The sequence below is a fragment of the Phacochoerus africanus genome, chromosome 15 (assembly GCF_016906955.1).
Source record: "Phacochoerus africanus isolate WHEZ1 chromosome 15, ROS_Pafr_v1, whole genome shotgun sequence".
Taxonomy (NCBI): domain Eukaryota; kingdom Metazoa; phylum Chordata; class Mammalia; order Artiodactyla; family Suidae; genus Phacochoerus; species Phacochoerus africanus.
The window spans coordinates 72342800-72369704 of record NC_062558.1 but is presented as its reverse complement, the minus strand read 5'-3'; the positions used below and the strand labels follow the sequence as shown (position 1 = coordinate 72369704).

General features: G+C 38.7%; 3 protein-coding genes across 16 annotated transcripts in view; 2 read left to right on the top strand and 1 right to left on the bottom strand.

The window, feature by feature from the left end:
- RUFY2 (RUN and FYVE domain containing 2) overlaps positions 1–11548 on the top strand; it is a 47112-nt gene extending 35564 nt beyond the window's left edge. For 2 of the 4 annotated variants that reach the window (XM_047762032.1, XM_047762036.1), the window contains exons 16-18: positions 4124–4172; positions 10001–10078; positions 10170–11548. In XM_047762032.1, the coding sequence (XP_047617988.1) occupies positions 4124–4172; positions 10001–10078; positions 10170–10313 (271 nt within the window). In that variant the 3' untranslated portion in view covers positions 10314–11548. The remainder of the gene's footprint in view (positions 1–4123; positions 4173–10000; positions 10079–10169) is intronic. The other 2 variants (XM_047762034.1, XM_047762033.1) reach the window with 1 other exon arrangement.
- Positions 11549–13728: 2180 nt separating this feature from the next.
- On the bottom strand, positions 13729–25282 carry HNRNPH3 (heterogeneous nuclear ribonucleoprotein H3). Of its 8 annotated transcripts, none has more exons than XM_047762038.1 (10): positions 25156–25282; positions 19442–19576; positions 18758–18896; positions 18061–18245; positions 17520–17606; positions 16960–17075; positions 15378–15513; positions 14342–14437; positions 14165–14257; positions 13729–14028 (listed from the first exon to the last, which is right to left on the bottom strand). In XM_047762038.1, exons 2-10 carry the CDS (start codon positions 19551–19553, stop codon positions 13952–13954), a joined length of 1041 nt encoding a protein of 346 aa, XP_047617994.1. In that variant the 5' UTR covers positions 19554–19576; positions 25156–25282; the 3' UTR covers positions 13729–13951. The 8 variants fall into 8 exon arrangements, with proteins under 8 accessions (XP_047617994.1, XP_047618000.1, XP_047617998.1 ...); XM_047762044.1 differs by lacking the exon at positions 25156–25282 and adding an exon at positions 24800–24931; XM_047762042.1 differs by lacking the exon at positions 25156–25282 and adding an exon at positions 24800–24931 and having other exon boundaries at positions 18106–18245.
- PBLD (phenazine biosynthesis like protein domain containing) overlaps positions 24085–26905 on the top strand; it is a 43538-nt gene continuing 40717 nt past the window's right edge. For 2 of the 4 annotated variants that reach the window (XM_047762046.1, XM_047762049.1), the window contains exon 1: positions 25181–25300. The gene's annotated coding sequence lies outside the window, so the exon portion shown is untranslated. The other 2 variants (XM_047762047.1, XM_047762048.1) reach the window with 2 other exon arrangements.

Here is a 26905-nt window from a genome sequence, read left to right as displayed (position 1 = left end):
GGTTATTGGGGTCCTGTAAAGAGACGAAGGAGAAATGGTTTTCTGACTTTCACATTTTCCTCCTTGTTCATGTGGTCTGTGTTTTGGATTAACTTCCTCTTTGTGCCCTGATTGAACATACTGCCAAGTATCTGGGGTAAGCTCAGGAAGGTTTATAATAGTATTGAATGTACCCCTGTCACATTAAAAAAGAAAAATAGTGTCATGTTTTTAAATACAGAAAAGTAAAATAAAGCTATCATGACCCATAATCCCATCACCTATATAAATCCCTTTGGTATTTTATATGGTTAGAAAATTCAAATAACACCAAAAGATATAAAATAAATTGTTGTCTCCCTCCTCCTGAATGTCAGTGCCCCAAGTTAGCTAACCTCAGTAAACAAGGTCCTCCTGTATAGCACAGGGAACATATCCAATCTCCTGGGACAGACCATGATGGAAAATAGTATTAAAAAAAGAATGTTTTGGAGTTCCCGTTGTGGCTCAGTGGTTAACGAATCTGACTAGGAACCATGAGGTTGCCGGTTCGATCCCTGGCTGGGCAGTAACAAACCCAAGTTGGATTTATGAGGCTGCGAGATCCATCCCTCGCCTCACTCAGTGGGTTAAGGATCCGGCGTTGCTGTGAGCTGTGGTGTAGGTTGCAGACGTAGCTTGGATCCCGAGTTGCTGTGGCTCTGGCGTAGGCCAGCAGCTACGGCTCTGATTAGATCCTTAGCCTGGGAACCTCCATATGCCGTGGGAGCGGCCCCAGAAAAGGCAAGAAGACAAAAAAAAAAAAAAGAATGTTTATATGTGTATGACTGAGTCATTTAAAATAATTTGCATGGTGATTCTGATACATGAAATTTTAATTCTAATCTTGCATATTCACTTATTGGATACTTTGAGTCAGATCAGGTGCCAGTTTCCCATTTATTCATCTGACAAGTACTATGTTCCAGGCACTATTCTAAGTGCTGGAGACTCAATAGTGAACGATCCCCACAATAAAAAATCAATATTTTTTTATCTATTTAAGATCATAAAGGTTTAATATTAAAACAGGTTGGAATGGTAAAACAAGGAATGTGTATTACATCTTTTCTCCCCACTTTGTTGTCTTTTAATTTCATTTTTGATATATTTTTTCCTTGCTAATGTTTGCATTTTTGGCCACACCCATGGCATGCAAAAGTTCCTGGGCCAGGGATTGAACATGCACCACAGCAGTGGCAATGCCAGATCCTTAACCCACTAGGCTACCAGGGAACTCTGAATGTTTTGTATTTTTATAGTGCATATTTATTAGTTTTCCTTTACTGCTTCTGAGACCATAGTCTCTAAGGCATGAATAGGACCAATTTTGAGTCAGAACGTATTTTATCCTTTTTCAACTCTAGTTTTCTTCTGCAATGATAAGAATTTAATCAGGAGGGCTAGAGAAGAGACCAGTGGCCCCTATGAGTTTTCATACCTGTTTGTCTGCTGAAACACTTTTGCTCTTCCTCTTCATCCTCTGACTCTTAAGGTTATGTTATCAGATTGAAATTAAGTAAAAACAGATTCTTTCCTAATACCTAGGATGATGAATGATGATGAGTTTGTTGTGTGCACACTCATTGTCTTTTTTTTTTTTTTTTAAGGGCCACACCGGTGGCATATGGAAGTTCCCAGGCTAGGGGTTGAGTTGGAGTTGCAGCCCTCAGCCTGCACCATAGCCACAGCAACTCAGGATTTGAGCCATATCTGTGACCTATGCTGTACTTAATCCACTGAGTGAGGCCAGGGATCGAAGCTGCATTCTCACAAGACTCTATGTCAGGTTCTTAACCTGCTGAGCCACAAAGTGAACCCATGTACCTCTTAATCTCTTTCATCTTAACCACTAGGCCACCAGGGAGCTCCTGAAGAATTTTTATTTATTTATTTGTTTTTGTCTTTTTTTATTTTCTAGGGCCGCACCTGTGACATATGGAGGTTCCCAGGCTAGGGGTCTAATTGAAGCTACAGCCACAGCCATGCAGGATCCAGGCCGCATCTGTGACCTACATCATAGCTCACGGCAACACTGGATCCTTAACCGACTGAGCAAGGCCAGGGATCGAACCCACAACCTCATGATTCCTAGTTAGATTCGTTAACCACTGAGCCACAATGGGAACTCCAAGAATTCTCTTAAAGAGAAATTTTTGTAAATTTTGAAAGGCTTTAAATGTTATTCTTCTGAATAAGCTACAATTGTAGTAGATTAACTTGAGGATTAAAGAAATAAAAATAAACTTGAACTATTATATTTGAAGAAAACATGGAATTTAAGTATTTTGATGAAATATTTAAGGAAGAAAATCTAGACTAATCTGTGTCATAATGACAGTTTAAATACTTGAGGGGAGTTCCCTTCATGGCTCAGCAGTTAGCGAATCCGAGTAGGATCCATGAAGATATGGGTTCGGTCCCTGGTTTTGCTCAGTAGGTTAAGGGTCTGGCGTTGCTGTGAGCTGTGGTGTAGGCTGGTGGCTGCAGCTCCAATTTGACCCTTAGCCTGGGAAACTCTATATGCCACAAGTGCAACCCTAAAAATAAAAAATAAAATAAAATACCTGAAGGATGAAAACCATCTTTTTCCTTATCCTCATTGAGGCTTAAATATCAACAAGAAAACTTTTAGTTAAAAAAACAAATAGAATTAGGGAGTTCCCTGGTGGCCTTGTGGATTAAGGATCCACCGTTGTCACTGCTGTGGCTTGGGTCACTACAGTGGTGCAGGTTAGATCCTTAGCCTGGGAATTTCTGTATGCCACAGGGTAGCAAAAAAAAAAAAAAAAAATTAAAATGAATATAGATATCTGTTCCCTGTTTACGACAAGGAGAATCTTGTACATTGATTGTGTTTGTTGGAACTGTAACTGTTACTCTATTTCTTTAGGATATTTTGGCAATTCATATCAGAGGGGGAAAGCTTTTCAGAGTCCATTTTGTGAATAAAGCCATTTTAAACCAGAAATATATCAACACCAATAAATTTTCATATAGAAAGTGTTTCTGTAGTGAATACCATTAAGTAAGTTATTTTTATCCATATTCAATTTTTCTGTAAACATTTTTATCATTTCTATTTTAATAAGCAATTTTGTAGCAAAAAATTGGAAACAAGTTGAAAGTTCAGCAGTAGATAATTACATAAACTCTGTCTTTTATATTCTTTTTCATGGTATACCATGTAACCATTTCATATGATGATGGGGAAGATACATAATAACAAGCCTTTCAGGATATATTGTTAAGTCATATGGGAAGCTAAATAATGACCCATTTGAAATGCATATACTTATTGACATGCAGAGATTGTCATCTCTGGGTAGTGGGATCACAGATAATATTGCTATTTATAATCTGCATGTTCATTAACATGTATTTTCAAAAGATGAAAAATTTCATCTTAGCATTTCCACTCTTACCACTCTCTTCTGTATTTGCTAGAGAAATAGTGTTCATAATGGTAAACATGTAGGCTTTGGGATCGCCGAGACCAGGGTTTGAATCCTGGCTTCTCCAGTTACCACCTTGTGACCTGTTGCAAGTGACTAAATTTCATCAAGCCTCACTTTTTTCATCTTTATAGGTTTTTTGTTTTTTTTTTTTAATCCATTTTTGGGGGGCACAGGGCAATACCCAAGGCATGCAGAGTTTCCCAGGCCAGGGATTGAACCCATGCCACAATAGTGAAGCAAGCTGCTGCAGTGACATTGCTGGATCCTTAACTCACTGTGCCACAAGCAAACTCCTATAAGTGTTTTTGAAGATTAAATGAGATTATGTATGCAGAGTTTATAGTACAGTGTCTGGTATGTCATAAGCCTACAGTAAGTGATAGCTATCATTAATAGTTGTAACCAAATGAAAATCCCAATGTTCTTTTTTGACAGTAGCAAATTTTAAATCTCAAAACTAGTTTTGCTTTAGGTTATTAAGGAAATATAGGAAAATGTTAAATATAATCCCAAAGAAGATCGTTAGAACCATATAGTCTATATGATTTTAGATTCTGTGAAAATTCAGTACCTTTCTAATGAATGTTAAAGATGTTCTTTATTTAAATATGTGTACTGAACTTTGGACCTATTTATAATCTTTTTAGATCAAAACTTAAAATAGAAGATATAAAAGAAGCTAACAAGGCATTGCAGGTGAGTAGAAGTGTTTTCCTCAAGTAGGAAGGTATGGATATATGTGAAAGTCTCCAATAGAAGGTAAAGCCCTGTGTACTATTATTGAATCCCAGAATATAGAGGCAGAACTACTGAATGAGGAGGGGTTTTTTTTTGTTTTCTGTTTTTTGTTTTGTTTTGGGGCCGACTTGTGGCATATGGAAGTTCCCCAGCTAGGGGTCGAATCAGAGCTACAGCTGCCAGCCTATACCACAGCTACAGCAATGCAGGATCTGAGCCACATCTGGGACCTACACCACAGCTCACAGCAATGCTGGATCCTTAACCCACTGAGCAAGGCCAGGGATTGAACCTAAATCCTTATGGATACTAGTTGGGTTTGTTACTGCTGAGCCACAGCAGGAACTCCTGAATGAGGAGCTTGTATGATGGGAAATCCAGCTGTCTAGAATCACTTTATTAATATTCCTCATGTTGGAAATGACCTTGGAAATGATTTTGTCCCCTTACCTACAAAAAGGTGGCATGATAGAGTGAAATTACCTTTGAATTTGATTATCCTTAAATTCCTGTGTCAGTCTATTATTGCTTATTAGTTTTTGACCTGCATCAAGTCACATACCCCATGGAGTCTCACCTCTTTTGAAATGGGCTTGCATTGCTGCATAGGGATGATTTGAATATTGAGTAGGTTAGTAAATGTAAAAGTGATTTGGTACAATTTGTTAGTATATGGTTCTAGATGTATCTGGATGCAAGAATTTCATTACAGCACAGGAGAAGATACAGTACTTCAAAGACAAGTGGAATTTCTACCACACAAGCCACCCATTTTGTTTATCAAAGTGTTACATGAAAGTAATTTTTTAAAAAGTCAGATAGTGCTAGGAAGACTTAAAAAAAAGGAAGCAGTCTCTTGTTTTTCACCGTTTGTCTTTATCCACCCCATCTCCTGCTACCAGAAGGGAGCTACGTTCTTTTAGTTGTTTCTTCTGGCATTTACTGCTCTATTTCTTACATACTTTTCAGCATATACTGTTTACTCTTAAGACCTGTCTATTGCCTGGTTAACAAGGTGGATGAGGAGTTTTTTCACCATCACGCTGGTCTATCTTCTCTTCACTGTCCTCCCACTTGTTTTTGTAAAAATTTTAAACTATTATTATTATTTAAATGTTATTCCTTTCTAGGCCAGGTAGTATGTTGCAATTATATTTTCTTTCTTGAACTAGTTTTTATTTCCTTTGAAGTTAATATTCCCACCCTTCCTCCGGCCCTTTTAAGTTTGCTGAACATCTGAGTTTTCTTAGACCTTCAAACACTTCCGTAAAATATTTCTAGACAAAAGTTTTTATGTGGATGGAACTAGAGACTCTCATGCTAAGTGAAGTAAGTCAGAAAGAGAAAGACGAATACCATATGATATCACTTATATCTGGAATCTAATATACAGCACAAATGAACCTTTCCACAGAAAAGAAACTCATGGACTTGAACAGACTTGTGGTTGCCAAGGGGGAGGGGGAGGGAGTGTGATGCATTGGGAATTTGGGGTTCATAGATGCAAACTATTGCCTTTGGAATAGGTAAGCAAAGAGATCCTGCTGTATATCTAGTCACTTATGATGGAGCATCACGGAGGATAATGTGATAAAAAGAATGTATATATATGTACGTGTGACTGGGTCACTTTGCTGTACAGTAGAAAATTGACAGAACACTGTAAACCAGCTGTAATAATGGAAAAAAAATCATTTAAAAGTTTTTCCTGTGATAAAGTGAATCGGGTAATTGGTTATTAGTTCTTTTCCACTTAGAGTCATCTTTCCTGCAGTTATCTGTTTTAGTGCTCCAGTCTGGTCTGGTCACTCTTGTCTTGACAGGTCCCTTTGCTGCCATTCATTCTTAAAATTCCCTTTACCCTTTGCATATTTTAGTGCTTTTGTTATGGGAACCCAGCTTCTTTCTTGGTTTACTCCCTTGTTTTGGGCAATGAGTAGCCTAGAAAATGATGAATGAAAGTAAAGATTTTATGAATTTGTACATCTATATGTCTTTATTCTGCCTTCACACTTTTTTAAGGAAAGAGGTGGGGCTATCTGTCCAACTGTTTGTTTTTTTGTTTTTTGTTTTTTGCATGTTAGGGCCACACTTGCAGCATATGGAATCTCCCAGGCTAGGGGTCAAATCGGAGCTACAGCTGCCACAGCGACAGCAATGCCAGGTCCAAGCCATGTCTGCGACCTATACTGCCGCTCACAGCAATGCCAGATCTTTAACCCACTGAGCAAAGCCAGGGACTGAATCCACATCCTCATGGATACTAGTCGGGTTCGTTACTGCTGAGTCACCATGGGAACTTCCCCAACTGTCATTTTTTAAACTCTGTAAAAAAATTATTTATTTATTGCCTGCACCTGTGGCACATGGACGTTCCTGGGCCAGGGATTGAATCCAAACTGTAGCTGCGACCTATGCCAGGGCTGTGGCATGCTGGGTCCTTAACCTGCTGCTCCATAGAGCATACTCCTAAACTCTGTAAATATTTTTTCACTGTTGAATATATCATATATGGAAAAGAGGACACATACAGTACAACAGTACAGATAATACTGGCCTGCTGTTTTAGCTCATAGTAGAACACGTGTGCTCCCTGATTGCTTCCTCCTCCTCATAGTAACAGTCCTCTATTTTTTGTTAATCATTGTTTCTTTCTTAAGTAGTTTTATCATTTATATTTAGCTTTAACAAAATAGTATCCAGATTTCCCTGTTTTTGTGTGTAGGAAAATGGATTTATATGTGACCTTTTTTTTTTTTTGGTCCTCGCTATTTGTGCACTTGATAGATCTGGGACAACTGTCCTACAGTTACTCACATTGTGGATTTTATCTGATTGCTTGCTCATAGTAAGTAGTCTTAAATTTGTTCTTCTATCTCCTTATATAAGCCCATAAACTGGATATTAAATCTAAAAGCTCGGTTGGATTCAGGTACCACCTTCTATGAGATATTTGACACAATATTTTTAATATTCAGCAGGCTTATTTGCTCATTTTCCCTTTTAAAAGTAGCATCCTATGAATTTATTTCTGAAAGTATTCACTATAGCTTGAGAATATTCATTATAGCTTCCTTAGTTTTCTTTTGATATTGCCATTCTATTTCTGAATTCCATTCTTGTTTCTTTGGCCGCAATACCTCATGCCCATATCACTCCTCAAATGTTGGATACTCCCAATTTCAATAAAAGGCACAAAAAATCATAGAAGCCCTGTGTATTGGTTAGATGGATGGAGGTGGTTGTTACAGATTGGTAGGCCTCAGCTATAGAGAAGTCTTTTAACTTCTAGACTGTTGGGCATCCTCTCCAAACGTTAGTATCTACAAGACTTCTCTCTGGGGCAGTTGAATTTCTTTAGAGAAGGATCCTCTAATATCTTGTTCGGGGGAATTAAGCAGTGTCTGGCATTCTGGAACTTGGCAGTTTGCAGAGCAATAGCTTGTTCCCTTCTAGTTTTGGCTCTGCTTGGAAACAGCTGTCTTGTTGAGGAAGCAACTTCAGATCTCTGAATCTCAAGTGTTCTTATCTGTAAAATGAGAGCTGTAGGTACTCATCTCTGAGGTCCCTTCCAGCTGACACATTAAGGTTTACCTTACGGTGCACAGCTTTTCTCCCTGGGAGAGGGGCAGGGAAAGTTCAGTCAAATTAAAATTAAGTGCAGAAATCAACTAGGAAGCTCAACTCTGATGTCAAAAGGCTATTTCTTGAGAGATTTAATCTTTGTTTTGGGGGGATTTTTTTTTTTTGGCTGCATCCACAGCGTACAAAAGTTCCTGGGCCAGGGATCGAACCGGAGCCACACAGCAGTGACAACACTGCATCCTCAACTGCTAGGCCACCAGGAAATGCCTCAAAAATTTATTTCTGAACCTTGAACTTGAATGATGCTCCTTGGAAAACTGCTTCATATCAGGCTCTCCATCCCTTCCAAATAATAGCTAGGCAGGAAGCAAAGTTGCTTCCACTAGGTGGCTTAGGGACATTTGGCAAGTCACTTTCCCTTCATATGGTGTTCAAGTTGAATTACAGTTAAGGCCCCATCTTGCTTTAAGAATAATTCCACAATTCAAACCATCCGACTCTGCTGGTTTACCTGATATGAGCTGTCTAGTTCTATTTTTTTCTTAAAGCCTTCACTTACAATCCTTTGTTCTAAGGAGCGTTGGTCTGCCTTAAGAGCAGTAACACAACACCATTTGTCTTACTTCTGCTATGTTGGATAACCAGTGGTAGTTACTAAGACTGAAATAAAAATATCTGAAATTAACCTTATGATCTTGATCTGTTAATACTTAGCCCCCTTTTCATCTTTCTTCAGAATTCTGTCAGAAGGGTATTTTTAAAAAAAAAAAAACACAAAACAGGCTTTTGAGAATGTTATCTGTGGGCTCTTTTGCTTGGAGAATATGCCTTAGAGGTACATGTGTCACTTGCTCCACCTCTCAGATTGCACTGTTATATTTGGTTCTTTGGAAACAGCAGCAGTGTATCTTAGTCTGGGCTGTTTCCAAAAGGAACATGTGATGAGATTAATCAGAAGCAGAGGACTCTTCTTTCACCTGGGTCTTCTCATAAAATGGGCAATCATCTAAAAAAAGTTATCTTCATAGAGAAAAAAGTGCTTGTCCTAGCCAAGAGCATGATTGGTTAACAATGAGTCATTAAGACATTTTAGTTATTAACTTCTGCCTATTTAAGAGTACTTACATTTTCTACTAAAGTTTACACAGTATTAAATTTGTGAGTCAGTGTATTCAAACATCTGGTTTCCAAATTCTTGTCCGATTCTGTGGACTGTGTATAAGGTTTATATAATGCCAAACTCATAAGTTTTTCACACAGCGAAAATTAATCCTGGGAGTTCCTGTTGTGGCTCAGCAGGTTAAGAAGCCAACATAGTGTCCATGAGTATGTGGGTTCAATCCCTGTTCTCACTCAGTGGGTTAGGATCCAATGCTGCTGCAAGCTGCAGCGTGGGTCGCAGATGTGGCTTGGATCCAGTGTTGCCACGGCTGCAGTAGGCTGGCAGCCACAGCTCTGATTGGGCCCCTAGCCTGGGAACTTCCATGTGCCGCAGGTATGGTCATAAAAAGAAATTTAAAAAAATTTTCCTTGGAGTTCCCGTTGTGGCGCAGTGGTTAACAAATCCGGCTAGGAACCATGAGGTTGCGGGTTTGATCCCTGCCCTTGCTCACTGGGTTAAGGATCCGACATTGCTGTGAGCTGTGGTGTAGGTTGCAGAAGTGGCTCGGATCCCGCATTGCTGTGGCTCTGGTGTAGCCTGGCGGCTACAGCTCCAATTAGATCCCTAGCCTGGGAACCTCCATATGCCGCATAAGTGGCCCTAGAAATGGCAAAAAAAAAATCCTTAAGTTTTTTTTATGATTTTTGTTTCCATTATAGTTGATTTACAGTGATCAGTTTTATCTTGGACTAGATATTCTTTAAGCTTCTTTCTTTAAAGGAAAGAGAATTATTATTATCCATGATAGGTTTTTGTTTTTGTTAAAAACATTATCATGGAAGTGTTCATTCAGTTGTACAAAGAATAAAAAATGAACCATTACCCAGTTTCACTATCAAAACCAACTTATTTATATTCAGTCAATATTTCTTCTCCCTTACCCAGATTTTTTTAACGCATATTCTACAACTATTTTAGCATCTCTCAAAGGACTCATTTTCAGTTCATCTCTACATATTTCTATAAAATGCTATTAAAAATGTTTTCCCATGTTAACTTTTAGTTACCAATTTGAACATTAATACATTTTTTCTACTAGGGACTGGTTTGGTTGAAAGACAAAGAAGCAACACATTGTAAACTCTGTGAAAAGGAATTCTCACTTTCTAAGAGAAAGGTAAGGGAGATAGCAAGTCCAAATGTTTTGGTGCAAACATAGCTTCTAATTTTATTCATAGTTTTTTTTCTCCGCTTTTTCCATTTAACAGCACCATTGTAGAAACTGTGGGGAAATTTTCTGTAATGCTTGCTCTGACAACGAACTGCCTTTGCCTTCTTCACCAAAGCCAGTAAGGGTTTGTGACTCCTGTCATGCATTACTGATTCAGAGATGCTCATCTAACTTGCCGTAAGACTACAGAACTAAATTCTTATGAAAAGTATTTAAGATGAATGTTATGTATGAACATGTATACAACATATTCAGACAGCCCTTCTTAAAGCAGCTTTCAGGCAGTACTGGTACTAATTTTACCTTCCATGTATTTCAGCTCATGGGAATTATAAATTGTATAATTTGACATTTCCTTCCCCATTGAAGAATTTAACACAGCATGCTTTAAAGTAACTTTAGCCCAATTCCTGATGTAGTATCATGTAACTTAATGCCATTGTGAGGCCAGACAGCATAGCTAACACGTTTGCCTTATTTTGTAAAAGCCTTCTTAACAATAGGGCTGCAAATATTTTATTCTCTAGATTGTCAAACTGATACTTGATGGTGCCTGTAATTTTCTTAATGCACTTTAAAGCTTCAGTTCTCAGAGAAAGATTAAAAACGCATATTTTATAAGTATTAATATTCCAATTCAACAGTTTTCATTAGCTCAAACTGTATTTACCTCTCCCCCCATCCCCATCACATTAGGAAAGACAGACCTCCCAGAGATCCCGCCGTGGCACAGTGGGCTGTTGTTTGTCCCTGCAGTAGTTAGAGGGTCCCTGGCCCAGGGAACTTCCACATGCCACCGGCATGGCTAAAAAGGAAAAAAAAAAGGCCTTCTTTCTCTAAAATCAATGCTGTATTTGCTGATAACTTTTATTTTTCCTAAGTTTTATTTTGAAAGGAAGTTAAAATTCCATATGCATTTCTTAGGGAGGACTTATACCCCCTTTAAAAGCGGAAACAAAATAAATCCTTCGCCCAGGGGGAAAAATGTAATAGCAGGGATTACAGGCTCCCGATTCTTCTCTAAGCATTAAAGGAGAATCTAAAATGCGATTAAGTCTTGCCTTTGATATGACAGACCTGAGTAATTAAGAAAACTTACATTTCCATTCCAGTAATGTTTAAGGAGCATTACATTGTAGCAGTCTACTATTGCAGTAGAGTAAAAATTTCACTATACTAAGTCAGGGTCTAGAAGATTGAAGATTGTAGCCTCAGCCCTGCCATCAAATGCATGCTTGAACTATTTCAAACATGAAAGTCAATGAACACTAACTCCCATTTTGTTGCTTATTGAATTTAATCTGTAAAAGAAATTACCCTTGGGAGCTCCCATTGTGGGTTAGTGGTAATGAACATGACTAGCATCCATGAGGATGAGGGTTCAATCCCCGGCCTTGCTTACTCAGTGGCTAAGGATCTGGTGTTGCTGTGGCTGTGATGTATAGGCAGGCAGCTGCAGCTCAGACCGAACCCCTAGCCTGGGAATTTACATATGGTGCAAGCATGGCCCTTAAAAAAGCAAAAACAAAACTCCAAAAAAACCCCAAAACCTTGTATAATTAACCACTGGGGTTATATATCTATAGTCATGCACTTTAAGTCTGCGAACTTTCAAACATGTCATTAAATGGTTATCTTAAATTACGAGTATTAGTGAATGAATCATGGCCACCTTCTTCCCCCTACCTACCCAAGATAGGGTTCCTTATTCTACAGGATCCTTTCCTCAGAATACATATTTGAGGTTTAAAATTATTTAATAATTTAATTTTCTAAATTGCCAAAGTATGAAGCCAGTTATTTTAAGATTTATCTTTTCCATAATCTGGTCAATTTTTGAGGTCTTTAGTTGAAACTGACAGATTTTTAAGTGATCTTTAATGCTGAATGTTTTCAAGAAAAGAATTATATTCTTGGAACTGTTCTGAATTGATGGGATGCATTAACATTTTTATGATTGCTAAAAAGGAAAATAAGCAAAAAAGAAAAATTTCAAATACTGTTTTTTACTACTGTGTTTAACACAAACTGTAAAATGTGATTTCCTTAATTGCAAGGATGGTTTCATTCAGTAAACCATGATTTTCATCCCCCCTTTAAATTCTTTGCCACTCAAAACTCACTGGTTGGATATGCTTTTATGATCGTGTATGTACTCCATTGTTTTGAATCTTTATCTAAAATCCATTTTACTAACTCTGGATTTTGTGTTACAGAACTTTCAGTTTGTACTTTCTGATAGTGAACTTCACATACCATTCCCTTATCTAGGACTACTACTATATGTTATCATGGTGCCAAGGAATTGTGATTCTAATTCTCTTACCCACTTTTAAAATGTGAATTTTATATTACAAATAAAAGATTTGGAAAATTATCTGGCTTTAAGAAGGCTACTTAATTTAATTACATTTTATACTTGTACTGCTTAGAAGATTTTAACAGGGTAATCCTGGGCAAAAACATAGGTCATCTTTAAAAAAAGTGGTATTACTATTTAAACGGGTTATTAAGGAGTGAGTACAGGCAGTAAGATGAATCATTGCTTCAACTGATAGGTTTCAGCATCACAGCTGCCCTCTCTACCAGCAGAAATCATTAAGTCAATGCTACCAATCTGATTTATAATCAGTAACGACACGAAGCATTCTAGGACAGACGCCATACTCTTATCTCCCACATTGATATTTATTACATTAATAACATTTCTAGCAAAAACAAGTAACAAGTTCAGTAACTGAGTTCACATTGACAGGTTTCATTTTGATCCATCAGCCAATTTGGAAAAAAGCCATATTGATCAAAGGGATTAAAAGTAAAAAGCACCTTTTCCTTGCTACATATTATTTTTAACACAATGGCTCTTAAACTCCAAACATATCAGATGCAGAATCTAACCGCAAGACTCTCAAGACATGGACTTGTGTCTTACATTTTTTTTTAAAGTATTCATCTATACAGTTATTAAAAAAAAAAAAAACCATAAACTTTAACTACTGGGCTGGAAACCGAAAATACATCTGTGAGAATTATACTGCACAGTAAATATACCTTTGTACTTGTACTGAATCCTCTTATCACTGAGAACCTAGTCTAAGACATTTTGAGATAACTTACAACTATCATTTTTGGAAACATTTTTTGGTACTTCAGTCAAGTGCTGAGATTTATTCTAAAATCTAGGGCTAGAATTTAAACTTCCAACACTCTCACCTGCAGGTAACAATTATGAATATTCAGAAATCCAGATAACCTGTTAGATGATCAACATTTCAGAGCTATACCTGATAAATGATGATTGAAAAATAATATAGAATTAGCTGAATTTATACTCCTGAAACCACCTAAACTCATCTTTAGGTTTTATATTTACAGTATTGTCCAAGAGAAATTAAAGAGTTACACTAATTATTTTCCAAGTTCTATTCCAGATGTCTGCTTATTAAGACTTGTAGTTTATATAGAGGTGAACCACTGTCCTCTAAGATTACACTATACTACTTCTTGTACAGCTAATAGTAAAATACACCAACCCAAATCTTATGAAAGCAGCACATCCTTAGGAGTAACTAGTATATAAAAAGTATCAACATCAGTTGTTTGAATATAAAAATTTATTTTTTAAGTCAAAGTATGCAACAAATAAAACCTACAGAAAACAGATTTTCCCATCACAATCTGTTGCTTTACCAAATAATATTTTGAAAACACATTCCTTCAGTCATTATAAAGTTCTTAAAATACAAAAGAAATTAAATCTGTAAGAAAGTCTAGTAGACCAGATGCTGTTGCCAGGACTTTTATGTTGGTTGTTATGCTTTAGTACATGCCACGCCATCCACCTCCACTCATGCCACCTTGCCCATAGTAACCGCCACTACCTCCACCACCACGGCCTTAGGAAAAAAAAGACATTAAGAACTGTTAAGCTGGATATAAATGTGTATGATGTTAAAAATAACACATGAACTTTAAATTGCACCACATACGGCAACTAACACAAACTGAACCAGCATAACCAAAGACACTTACCATAACCACCCAAACCATCAGGAGTACCATATCCTCCACTATAATTGTTCCCCATTCCCATTCTTCCAACCGATCCATAGCCTCCCTGATTATCTTTAAAAGAAGGAAAAAAGAAAAAAGTTTGCAACTGACTGCTGCTAAGTGTCTAACTCAGCTTAGTTAAAGAACTTTACGTACCCATTCCATCTCTGCCATAGCCTCCCATTCCAGAACCTCCCATTCCGGAACCGCCTCCAGGAGTTGAATTCAAAAAGAGTTCAATATATCGATGTTCTTTAGGGAAAAAAAGAATAACAGGAGAAAGGAATGATAGATCAAATTTATCAATAAAAATGTGACAAGGCTGACTAGCTAATATTAACCTGAAAAAGTATGCTTACAAATTCCTAGTGGAGTGACAAAATGAATGCTAGACAGGGCTAAAATCTACATTTCATTCAGATAGTTCAACCTTGAAGTAATGAGTGTTTTGAAAGGGTTCCTTATCTCTAAAAAGGCTGGCTCATTATTTTAGAAGCTGTTGGTATACTTAGAAACTTATTTTTATTAAGTACCAAGTGATTGACTTGGGAACCAGTGGTGGAAGTAAAATTCAATGGCTTAAAAATGGATTTGATGACATGCAAAAATAACACCCCCAAGTTGACGAACATATAGGTTAAGAATTAGTCTCAAGGAGTTCCCGTCGTGGTGCAGTGGTTAACGAATCTGACTAGGAACCATGAGATTGCAGGTTCAATCCCTGACCTTGCTCAGTGGGTTAACGATCTGGCGCTGCTGTGAGCTGTGGTGTAGGTTGCAGACGCGGCTCGGATCCTGCGTTGCTGTCGCTCTGGCGTAGGCTGGCAGCTACAGCTCTGATTCGACCCCTAGCCTGGGAACCTCTATATGCCGCGGGAGCGGCCCAAGAAATGGCAAAAAGAAAAAAAAAAAAAAAGAATTAGTCTCAATTTGCAAGCAGCTTGGAAACTCAGGCAAGTGCAAAAAAAAAAGTACTTATTTTTCCTCTTTAAATAACTTAAGCTCTAATTATATGTCAAATACTAGGAGTCTGAGTTAACTCTTCAATAGGAAAGCTCCCTAAAAGGGCATTAAAAATTCTGAAATTATTAGAGGCCTCGTGGTTTTAGATCCCAGACTGCCAAGCATTACCTATGGATCCTAGAACCTCTTACGTTTGAGGAATTACAAATGAGGAAGTTAGATCACTTACGCATGTTATTCTTATCCTTAGACATGGCAGCTACTGCATCTTCATGTGTCACAAACTCTACATCTGCTTCTCCTGTTGCTCTGCCATCTGCTCCAATATCAATATGCACTCGTATTGGATTCAGCGGTGAGAAGAACTAAATAAAACATTTACTTTTTAGATTATTGCAAGCTAATTACCACACACCTTGATTTTTTTTCCCATTAAAACGAATGCAAATAAGCCAGGTGCTAAAAGATGAAAATATTTCTAAGCTAGAGAAGTTTACCCTAAACAGATGAAAAAGTCTCATTTTACTTACTATTGAGGGAGAATAAACTCCCCCCTCCCACTTCCAAGAAAGATGTAATACAAATAGTCACCTGAGACCCATATATGAAGAGGAACTGAGAGTATTATGACCCAGAACAATGGATTTGATAAACTGTATTTGGTTAGCTCCCAAAATGTATAATTTAGTTCTAATCAAAGTTAACTAGATTTAAACTATCCTAAAAAGTACCTGGAACTTAAGTCCAGCTGGTCCTCAGTAAGATCTAGTGCAAAAATTTTCTTTAGGAGTTCCCGTTGTAGCGCAGTAGAGGCCAATCCAACTAGGAATCATGAGGTTGCGGGTTCAATCCCTGGCTTCACTCAGTGGGTTGAGGATCTGGCATTGTGGTGCCTGTGGTTTAGGCCGGCGGCCATAGCTCCAATTCTACCCCTGGCCCGGGAACCTCCATATGCTGTGGGCGCGGCCCTAAAAAGGAAAATAAATAAATAGATAAATAAATAAAACTTCTTTAACATCTAGATGAACACCCTCAGCTTTTCAGGCCACTGGGTCACAATCACAACTACTCAGTAAGTAATGAGTGAGTATGATGGTTTTGGTCCATGGGCTGAAATTTGCTCTAACCAATGTGAAACCAACTAGTTTCTAATCAATAAAAATAGCATCTACCCCACTACTTTCAGTTCCTCAGTTTCTAAACACCACATAGCCTAGAAAGCCAAGCCAAACCACTAAAACTGACTTGTGACATATTTACAACACTTTCAAAACTTGACACAAGGGAAATAAATCTTCCAGTTATCACCACTCTCTCCTCCTCAGTTTTTCACAAAATTATTAACTGGACTTTAAAATGTAGCTTTTTGGAGTTCCTGCCATGGCTCAGTGGTTAACAAATCTGACTAGGAACCATGAGGTTGCGGATTCGGTCCCTGCCCTTGCTCAGTGGGTTAACGATCCAGCGTTGCTGTGAGCTGTGGTGTAGGTTGCAGAAGCGGCTCGGATCCCGCGTTGCTGTGGCTCTGGTGTAGGCTGGAGGCTACATCTCCGATTAGACCCCTAGCCTGGGAACCTCCATATGCTGCAGAAGCGGCCCTAGAAATGACAAAAGACAAAAAATAAAATAAAATGTAGCTTTTACTTGCTAGAATTCTATGTAGGTGAGTAAACAATGGACAGAAAAATCTGAATGACATTTTCCTAATACAGGAGTTTTTGACATTAAGACTAAAAAAGATAAGCAGATTAAGAGGACCTTAAAATTTAGATATTATGTATAAAACTTCCAATAAATTACTAGTTACTCACATTAGCAATGTCATTTTCAGTTGCACGAAAAGGTAATCCTCTCATATGTACGAAATGACCACCATGAAAACCTGAACTTGCATCACCAGCTCCACCATAGCCATGTCCTCCCATACCTAGAGAATAAAATTCCCAAAGATTATTTCTTCCCCATACACACCTTTTCCTATTTACACCCTTTCCTTCGACAACCCCAAGAAATCTTAATACCTACAGTCATTCTAAATATGAATGGAAGAGTTCCTTCGTGGCTCAGCGGTTAACGAACCTGACTAGGATCCATGAAGATGCTGCTTCGATCCCTGGGTTTGCTCAGTGGGTTAAGGATCTGGCATTGCGGTGAGCTGTGTGTGGTGTAGGTCAGACTTGGCTCGGATCCCGTGTTGCTGTGGCGTAGACAGGCAGCTGTAGCTCCAATTCAACCCCTAGCCTGGGAACTTCCATATGCCTCGTGTGCAGCCCTAAAAAGCAAAAGTGTATACAAATCACCTATATTACCACTAAGTGCGTGTAAATACTAAAATGCACCTAAAAATGACTGTCTTTAATATTCATTTTACCTCTTCCATCTCTCATTCTGTCATCAAAGCCATCATTTCCATAGCCATAATTATTATAGCCACCATAGTCATCAAAACCTCCATAACCTGGGTGATTTAAGGAGAAATACATGAATACATTTCCAAGAGACAAATTTTAGAATTTAGTTTACAAAAAGTATATTCTGTGGCCAACAGTTTGGTTAACTTTTATAACAAGTTTTCAACCCACAACTTAGTACATATGAAAAAAAGCTGTTAACACTTGGTGGAAATTAAAAATATGAAAAGGATACATTTAGATATCAAAATTTTCATCCTGATACCAAACAAAAACATGTGAAAATGCGTACAATTTTTAAAAAAATTTCTGTGTAAGTAAGCTAGGTGCAAATATGTGCATCAATCAAGTCCCATAGCTGGCCATGGGAAACCATATTTTCATGAACAGGTTTTAAAACCTAGTAGGTACTGAAATTACTGCCATTTCTGTATTTCTTGACAAAGTGTCAGGAACATTAAGAAAATGACAACAGAACCTTTGTTCATTAGATACACATACCACCATCATATCCATCACCTCCTCGTCGCATTCTGTCATACATACTTCCACGCCCAGCTCCATAATAACCCCCTCTTCCTCCTATTGGTCTATCATATGGTCCCGGTCGCTGGCCCAGCAATCTTCTTGGTGGGTCATAAAATCCTTTGATTTCACTCCTGCTACTTCGGAAGATCTCAATATACCTATTTGAAATGGTTTAAGGTACAGGTTTCAGCATAAATGTATTAGAGTAAATAAAATATTGGGCAAAATGCAGTAAGTTTTTCTACATCTAGATATATCCCAATTTAAACTGCCTAAATACACCGTAAGTTAACATTTTTTACACCTACAAACTTAAATAATTAATATTTAAGTTTTACATAGACAAATAGTCATTTGAAAACAATTCACAAAATATAATTTTAAGCTTGTTTCCTTTAGTACATGATAGGTATTTAGAGAAAATAGTTGATTATACAAAAACATTTAACAACATCCTACAGAAAAATGGAAACAATCTAATTTTAATATAAACAAACTATTAGCATTAATTCCCCACCCAAATCTGTAGTTTCCAAGTTAAATTTAGATAATTATCAATTCTTTTAAACTACCCCAGAAAAATGTTATTGTTACCCCCCCATTTAAGCAATAGTGACCCACAACCCCCAAAAATAAAAATTTAACACCATCCCAAACTCTCCATCCCCACCTGTGCCCTATTCTTTCCTTGTGTTTCCCCAGAGCATTTTCTGCTATCTCCTTTGAAGCAAACTGCACGAAGGCCTCCCCTGTGCTTCTCCCCTGGTAGTCCATCGTCAATGTTATCCCATTTGGCACGATTTCCAACCCTTTAACCCAAGGACAAATAACCCCATCAAGGGGAACAGTGTTAAAGGCTGAAACATTCCCATCTGAATCAAATATTTAAAACAAGTCTAAACAAAACAAAACAAAACAAAAAAGCTTAGTTTTCCCATCACCCCATAATATAAAAGGAAGATTTTTTTCAAATATTATTGGATTACATAAATCTTTTTTTCAACCAATGTCTTTTAAAATTACACACACACTCTAAAAGCCCACCTAATATTATATTACACGGAAAAAAAAAAGAAAAAAAAAAGAAATCAAATTTAACTATGCTCCATATGCTAATTCATGATTCAATTCATCACAATTACTCAATTTACTGAATTAAGTTTATTAATTTTACATATTTTCTACACATTCTGTATTGAATATTAACTGGAGCACATTTCATTACTTAATACATTATCCAAGATATACTCAAATCAAAATGTCCCCCAAACAAATGGGTTTTACAAATTAAAAACTGAGTTAACAGAAGTATAAAATTAAAATGCTACTAAACTTTGACTAATACTAGAGGTACCTTGAAAGAACTGAACTATTTCCTCTTTGCTGCAACCAAATGGCAGTCCACGAAGTCGTACTGTCCCATCACTAGCGTCATTTGGACCATTATGTTTCATAACCCAATCCATCTCAATACCGTTTGATTTAAATGCTATAAAAAATAAACAAGCACATAAAGCAGTCAATCAAAATATACTCTTGCCAGAGGTACTGAAGAAACACCTCTCTGTGGTGCATAACAGGAAATGTAAGATTCAGTTCAGTGACTCTGGTGACATCACAATACCCATATTCGGTTAGGCAAAAGACGACTGGGAAAAGGCAATGAAACCTATTCCCTCCCTGCAAAAGTACTGAGTTTCTAAGCACCGAATATTATACAATGCCTAATTTTAAGAAAACTTACAAACTACCCCTATTTCTTGACCTCGTCATCTTAATGTCAATTCTGTCTCTTCCTCATCTCTCATAATTTTCCTTCACATTTTTTCAGATTTTACTAATCACTTGAAATGGTTATGCAAATTCTTTAAAACTTACTCAAAAGCTGCATACAGTACCACCTCCATTCACAGTAAGAGCCTAAGTCAAATGTACAATGAGTATGCTCTTGATGTTGGAAAAATGATTACAAAGTCTAGACCTAATAGATGCGCTATAATTCTGAACACATCAAACTGTTTTGGTTTTTTTTTTTTTTTTTGCTTTTTAGGGCCACACTCATGGCATATGGAGGTTCCCAGGCTAAGGGTCTAATCGGAGCTATAGCTGCTGGCCTACACCACAGCCACCACATCCTAGCCGCGTCTGCGACCTACACCACAGCTCACAGCAACACTGGATCCTTAATCCACTGAACTAGGCCAGGGATGGAACCCGCAACCTCATGGTTCCTAGTCTGATTGTTTCTGCTTCGCCATGATGGGAACTCCTCAAACTGCTTTTGAAGGGGGAAAAAAAAAATTCCTATCTATGTTTAACTAAACCTGATTTAAACACTCCCTAAAAGCAAGTTTTAAAATTACTGAGTTGTTTGAAATTAAAAATAATATAAAATAAAATAAAAATAAAAATAAAATAAAATTACTGAGTTAATTAGGCTGAGTTTTAAAACCAAGATAAAAGGGTAGTCAAAAGTGAATGCCTTCCAACAGCACCAGTGTTTTTTGAAGTCATCTGTTTGGAAATTACTCAAGATAGTGTATTAAAAACCAGTTTACCTACTACTTTGAAACACTTTTTTTCTTAAAAGCAACGCATTCACATTCAAAAAGTATTAAAAATGGTATGAGAAGCCCTCCTCCCCCTCCAAAAAGAACCCATCCACCAGATTTCCTTCCCAAGAGACAATCACCCTTTCTTTAAAGATTCCAGAACATTTTAAAGAGGTTAATGCAGAAGTCCTTCAGCTGCAGAAACTTACCAGACCTTATAAATTTCACTATGCAGCTGTAGGAATCCTACTCACCTGAATATTTCAAACCTTTCCCTCACCACCTCCTCCCCTGTAAACAAAACAATTTGTTCACTTGATTCTTTTAAGCTTGAGGATTATTTCATATAAACAGTATTCACTAACAATTTCACAGGATCTAATTATGAGCAACTGCTAGGGCTAGCATCTGCAAAGAGTAAAATATTTTCCCTAGAATCAATGCATTTAAAAAAAGTTAAACATTCACTGAATGTGGTTATCAAGGAAATACCGTGGCATATGAATCACCTTTTCTACTTATTTTGCTGTTTTTAAAAGCAATCCTAAACCCTACTCTAAACACAGATGTTCAAAATAGGAACAGATTTTTATCTGACACTACTACAACTAATTCTTAGGCACACAAATAACTGGCATGAACCTTTTAATAGAAAGGTTTGAATCCCTAGTCTGCTACTTACTGGCTACCTAGTTTAAAACCAAAGTACTTTAACCGCTGCACTCAACTATAAAAGGTAACAGCGGTACTTATACCACATCAGGACTGTTAAGAATTGTTTACAGTTTGTATTTATTTGGTTTGCAACATGGTAATCATTCGATGGTGGCTACTTTTACTGGATTTTAAGAGGTCCTATAAAACTAATCAAATAAACCACAAACAAAATAACTGAACCTTAAAGGATAGGAAAATGTTCTGAATCATGAAAGGAAATAAGGTCTATTACAACAAGTCTTTTTCAAAGTCAACAAAAATCTTAAGTTTTCAAGTGTTCTTAGGAATTGTCTAAAGCAGAAAGGAGGAAAAAAGACTTTGGAAATGTTTACTAAGATACTTTATTAGCTAGAGCAAAAAAAAAAAAAAAAAAAAGTTCTAGAATAGCATTGAAAGTAGGCTTTGGAAAAAGACATTTTAACGATCTTTATAATTTCCTTTAAAACAAAACCCCACCAACCTAAGAAATAATCTGCTGTGAAAAGACCTTAGGATGTGGGGGCTTTATGTTACTTAGAACATTTATTTATTATTTATTTATTTTTCAATGTAAAGGTACCACTTCAGGAATTCAAAAAAGATGGAAACTGACTTATAGTTATAAATCTTAGCACTTTCCAAGAAATACTAGCAAGCAAACTATACTAGCTTTGATTTTTGGATCAGCCTATTCCAAAGTGCATAAAAACAATACAGTCTATAAAGAACACACCAAACTGTTAACACAATTTTAATTTGGGGAAAGGTTAAGCAGATTTGGAAGACAAACTACTTCAGAATGACTCTCCATCCCATGTGAATGAGTACACAACAAAGTAACCCACACTCTACTAACTCTTCAAAACTCAAAATTAGAACCTGGAATTCTATTTACAAAACAAAACCAAGACAAAGCCTGAAGGCATTAAAAAAAAAAAAAAACCAATCTGTTCTGATACCTTAATAAAGTTGTCTCAGAAACTACCTAAAAAAAGTGTTTACCAATTATTCAGGATAACCCTTCTCAACCTTTCTTTACAAGCGTCACAGCAATTCTGCTTTAAAAATTTCTAGTGTTAGCATCAATCAAAACACCAGCAGCTGAAATATACAGTTTGTCAGTTCTGTACGAAACTTTTAATGTAATTTCCTAAACATTAGGCTAAGTGAAAGAAACCAGTCACAGAAGACCACTACTGTATGATTTTAAATGGATGAAGTTAACAATCTGTGAACTGTACCTCAAAGCTGTTAAGAAAAAACATCTTAGAAGCCAAATGAGATAAAATTCCTTTATAACATAAAGGGTTTGATACATTAATAAACAACCTTCTAAAGGTAGTCCACTGCTTCTAAAAAAAAAAAAGAGAAAGGGAGTTCCCTTGTGGCTCAGCAGGTTAAGGATCCTGTGGTGTCACAGCTGTGGCACAGGTTTAGCCAAAAAAATTTAAAAATGAGACGGAACTTCAAAATTTTGGTCAGAAGTGGTGATGAAATGCTTAAATAAAATGGAAATCATTCCCTTTTCATTGTGCTTACTCAATTTTAAATAAAAATAGACTCACACACTACTACTTGGAGGTGAGGTGTCTAAACAGATTTCTTTTCTAGAACAAAGTTACCACCCACTGCAGTTCAATCACTTGTTTAACAAAGTAAGAATACCAAAACTACACAGTTGTTTAAAATATAAAAAGCAATTTAGACTACACAGTTGTTTAAAATATAAAAAGCAATTTAGATGCATTTCCAAATCATGATGCAGATGAAGGGCAGGAAAAAAGGTTTCTAGGGTAATCCAATCAGGGAAGCTGTTACACCACACAAGATTTTATAAGAAACTGGGCTATGTGTCTTTACAAGTGCATAGAAGCACAGAACATCTTCAACATCATGAAGATCTTTTTCATTTTTAAAGATGAAAAAATAAACACACTTGTAAAGATTCATATGCATTATTGGAAGTGACATGCCTTGCCTGTCCTTTACTTTGCACAGTTTTCAGTGAAAATTACAGACCCAGTTCTCCAATGTTCTAAGGACCGAAAAAAAAAAAAAAAATCACACAGCACCACATGACTGGGCTTGCAGTTTTTCTGTTGAGTAGGGTTATTTTCTTCGCCAAAATGTTACTACAGTCCTAAGCCAAATAGAAAATACGCTTAGCTACCGAAAGAAAATAAACCCTAACTGTATTTTGAAGTATTTTATTTCCACAGCCTTAATGCCAAAACAATCTTTGCACAAAATAAAAATCTTGGAGATTGGTGAAAGCCAATAACTCAATTCCTATACACACATTTTTGCCATCACTGGTCGTTTTTTAACAACTGTTTCCCAAAAGTAAACCACCTACTTAAATTCTAACACAGTATTTGCCAAACCACACAAAACCATTGCTAAACCATCCCGCCCCCGCCCAAAGGTTCAGAAAGTCGTATCTTGGTTCACCTGCTTGAAATAAGCCCCACTGCACATTCCTATTCGGTAAGTCACCCGCTTTTCTGCTTACAATTACCCATAAAGTCTCCCAATACGGTTTAAGTGGAAAAAACCCTTTGGAAAATGAGTACGTACTCTTTTCGAAGCTCCAAACCTGGAATATAAGGGCCGGCTAAGCGTCCTTTATTCCTCCCCGGAGGCTTTTCGTTTTATCTAGCTGCCCTAGAGACCAGAGAGCTAGGGAGAGTACGCCCCTTCCCCCCCTTCCCGTTCGGCAGCCAAGCTTGGCTTAAAAACCTTCGCCACCCGGCGGCGGAATTACAAAGGAGGCCGTCTGCCTCCTTTGTCCCGGGTTTGGGAGTTGAGCGCCTTCGTCGCCATTGGCTTTCCTCCCCCAGCTCCAGCCTCTCTCATCTTGGGAATCTGCGTCAGAAGTCACTCGCAGTCCCGCCAGCCCAGGTAGCCCAGCTGAAACTGCGGAGGAAGGGAGGCCGCGGTGGGAGGCCAGGCCCATCCGGCGCCATTTCCAACGGGAGCGCGCCCGAAGGCCCTGAGCCTCCCCCCACCCAAGTGCCCAGCCTTTCCCAGCTCGCTTCCTTCCCCACCCACATCCCTTCCGAGGCGCTCTAACCACCGCCCCCCTCCCCGGCCTCCTAAATCAGTTTTCGGAAGCTAAGGGGCAAGAAGCAGAAAGAGAGGAGAAGGGCGGGAAGCCCAGGTGGCCGCGCCACCGTACCCAAAATGGCGGAAGCCAAACCAGCAGGGAAAAGACGGGAAATGCGTGATGAGCCCCACTTTGGGCCTCGGCTTCGTCCACTAAATCCCCCCTGAGTAAGTCTCCCCCTGCCCGGCAGGCCGCCCCCGAAGTGGGAGATCGCCCGGGGGGGGCGCAGCCTGGCCACCTCCAAGCGGCGACCTCCACACTTCGCCCCGCCCCACCCCCTCCCAGTTTCTCTTTCGTCCTTCTCCCGACTCCACTCTCGAAACCACCATCCCAACCTACCCCCTTTTACTTCAGATACCCTGTCGAGCGACAGTAGCGCCGACTCCGCTGCTCGCGGGGCCCGGTCGTGGAGAGGGAGAAGTCGCCTGCCTCGTATAGCGCTCCCACAACGGTTCTTCCAACCGTCTCCGGCGGTAGCAACCGCTGAGGGAGCTGCGCAGCAGAGCGACTGGCTTGGGGGGATGGGAGAGCGCGAGAGAGAAGGAGGGGGTGGAGCGAGAGCGAGGAAGACCCACCGGCCCCGCTCTCGCGAGGCAAGAGAGTCGGTCCCGCCTTGGCGCGGAAGGCAAGAAGTGCGCTTGCGCGTTGGTGGAAGGCCTGGTTGTTGGGGTCGGGGGAAGGTGGAGGGTCAGCAACTCCGCTTTTCTTGCTTACCCTAAAACCTTCAAATTCTCAAAGCCACCTTTCTGCTTTCGCGGGGAGATGTGAAGTGGCGAAAGTATTCCTTCCTGTTTGTGTTGCAAGAATCGTGGAGTCGAGTTTTGGAAAACTCCGCTTTTTCCCAGCGAGAGCAAATTCTGTAAGGCTCCGCCCTCACTCCGCGTCACCTGCGTGGAAAGGGCGCCACGTGGTTCGGCAGCCAAATGAGGGGAGGGCTTTTCTTGGCCACCATGTTTGCGTTATGCAGTAAAAATAGTAGTGTTTTCCGGCTGGGAAGATACAGTAATGTCCACCAGGCCCCTATTTGGGTTCTCAGGCTGGAGCTCCTTCCCCCGGCCTTGGCGCTGTCGGCCCAGCCGCCCAACCCGCCCCACAATGGGGCTTATTTGGGGGTGGAGTGGGGAGGTGGGTTGCCTTGCAAATCACTTCCTCCTTTCGCCTTGGCGTTACCTCTTGCCTTTATCTCTCCCACTTTGTAATCTCAGTGAGCATCAGCCGCTCGCGGCGGGGGACTTCGAGTTGTTTTCTAAATAGTACTTTGCATCCTTGAAAATTGCTTGTTCAAATGACACCTAGTAAATAATTTTTGGTTGTGCTGTCATACCGCCAAGGTTCCTAGGGACTCCTCTTGAAGGAAAAAAAAAAAAAAAAGGCAAGCTGAATTTCTGTAAGAAGATTAGAGGTCGGTCCTAGTACTGAGATCAGCGCAAGTTAAAGTGCGGAAGTATAGGAACGCACATCAAATGCAAAGAAGAGGAGGAAACGAGTTTAAGTGTACACAAATACCCCTAGGTTGGGAATGTTGACAAAACTAGCTTGTAGAACTTCAGAGTGCAAAGACTTTAGACTGTAGACCCTGGAAAGGGCGTGGAGGTGAGGTGAAGGAGACCTAGAGGATTAGCAGTGGAGAAACTTGAATAATTTTTTCTTCCATGAGGTCTGCAGTGTGAAGGGTGGAGACAGGAGTCCAATTACTACCGTATTGTGGAAACTTGCATTTCTTGGCTTTCATTCATCCTCAAACCTGTTTAAGACAAGTGTGGGACTAGGTCATAGTGCCCTAACTGCCTTTCTTGAGCCTACGCCCTCAAGATAACCCTCAGAGAAAGGGGGAAAGGACAGTGTGTTCATTACAGGAAATAGAAAAATAAACAGGATGATGTAATAACAGTAGCTCACAATTATTGAGAGCTTGCTCAAGTTAGGTGCTGGGCTCAATTCACTGACTCTTTATAACCCTGAAAAAAAAATTTTTTTTCTATTCTTTTTGAAAATTATAGCTGATTTAAATGTGTCAATTTCTGCTGTACAGCAAAGTGACCCAGTCGTAAATATATGCATACATTTCTTATATTCCATCATGTTCTATCCCAAGAGATTGGATATAGTTCCCTGTGCTATTCATTGGGATCTCATTGCTTATCCATTCTAAATGTAATCGTTTGCATCTATTATGTCTAAACTCCCAGTCCATCCTACTGCCTCCCCTTCCCCCAAAATAATAATATTTGGGGGGGAGGTGAAAGAGAAAGATAGCTTTATTGCTTTGCCAGGCAAAAGAGGGTCACAGCAGGCTAATGCCCTAAAGACTATGCCCCCCCAATAATAATTATTATCTCCATTTTACAGCTGGTATATTTGATTTCTAGAGAAATTTTAACATTTCTAGTAGCAGAAGTGAGGATTTAAACCCAAATGGGTTTTTGTTTTGTTTTGTTTTGTTTTGTTTTTTTTCCTGCTCCAC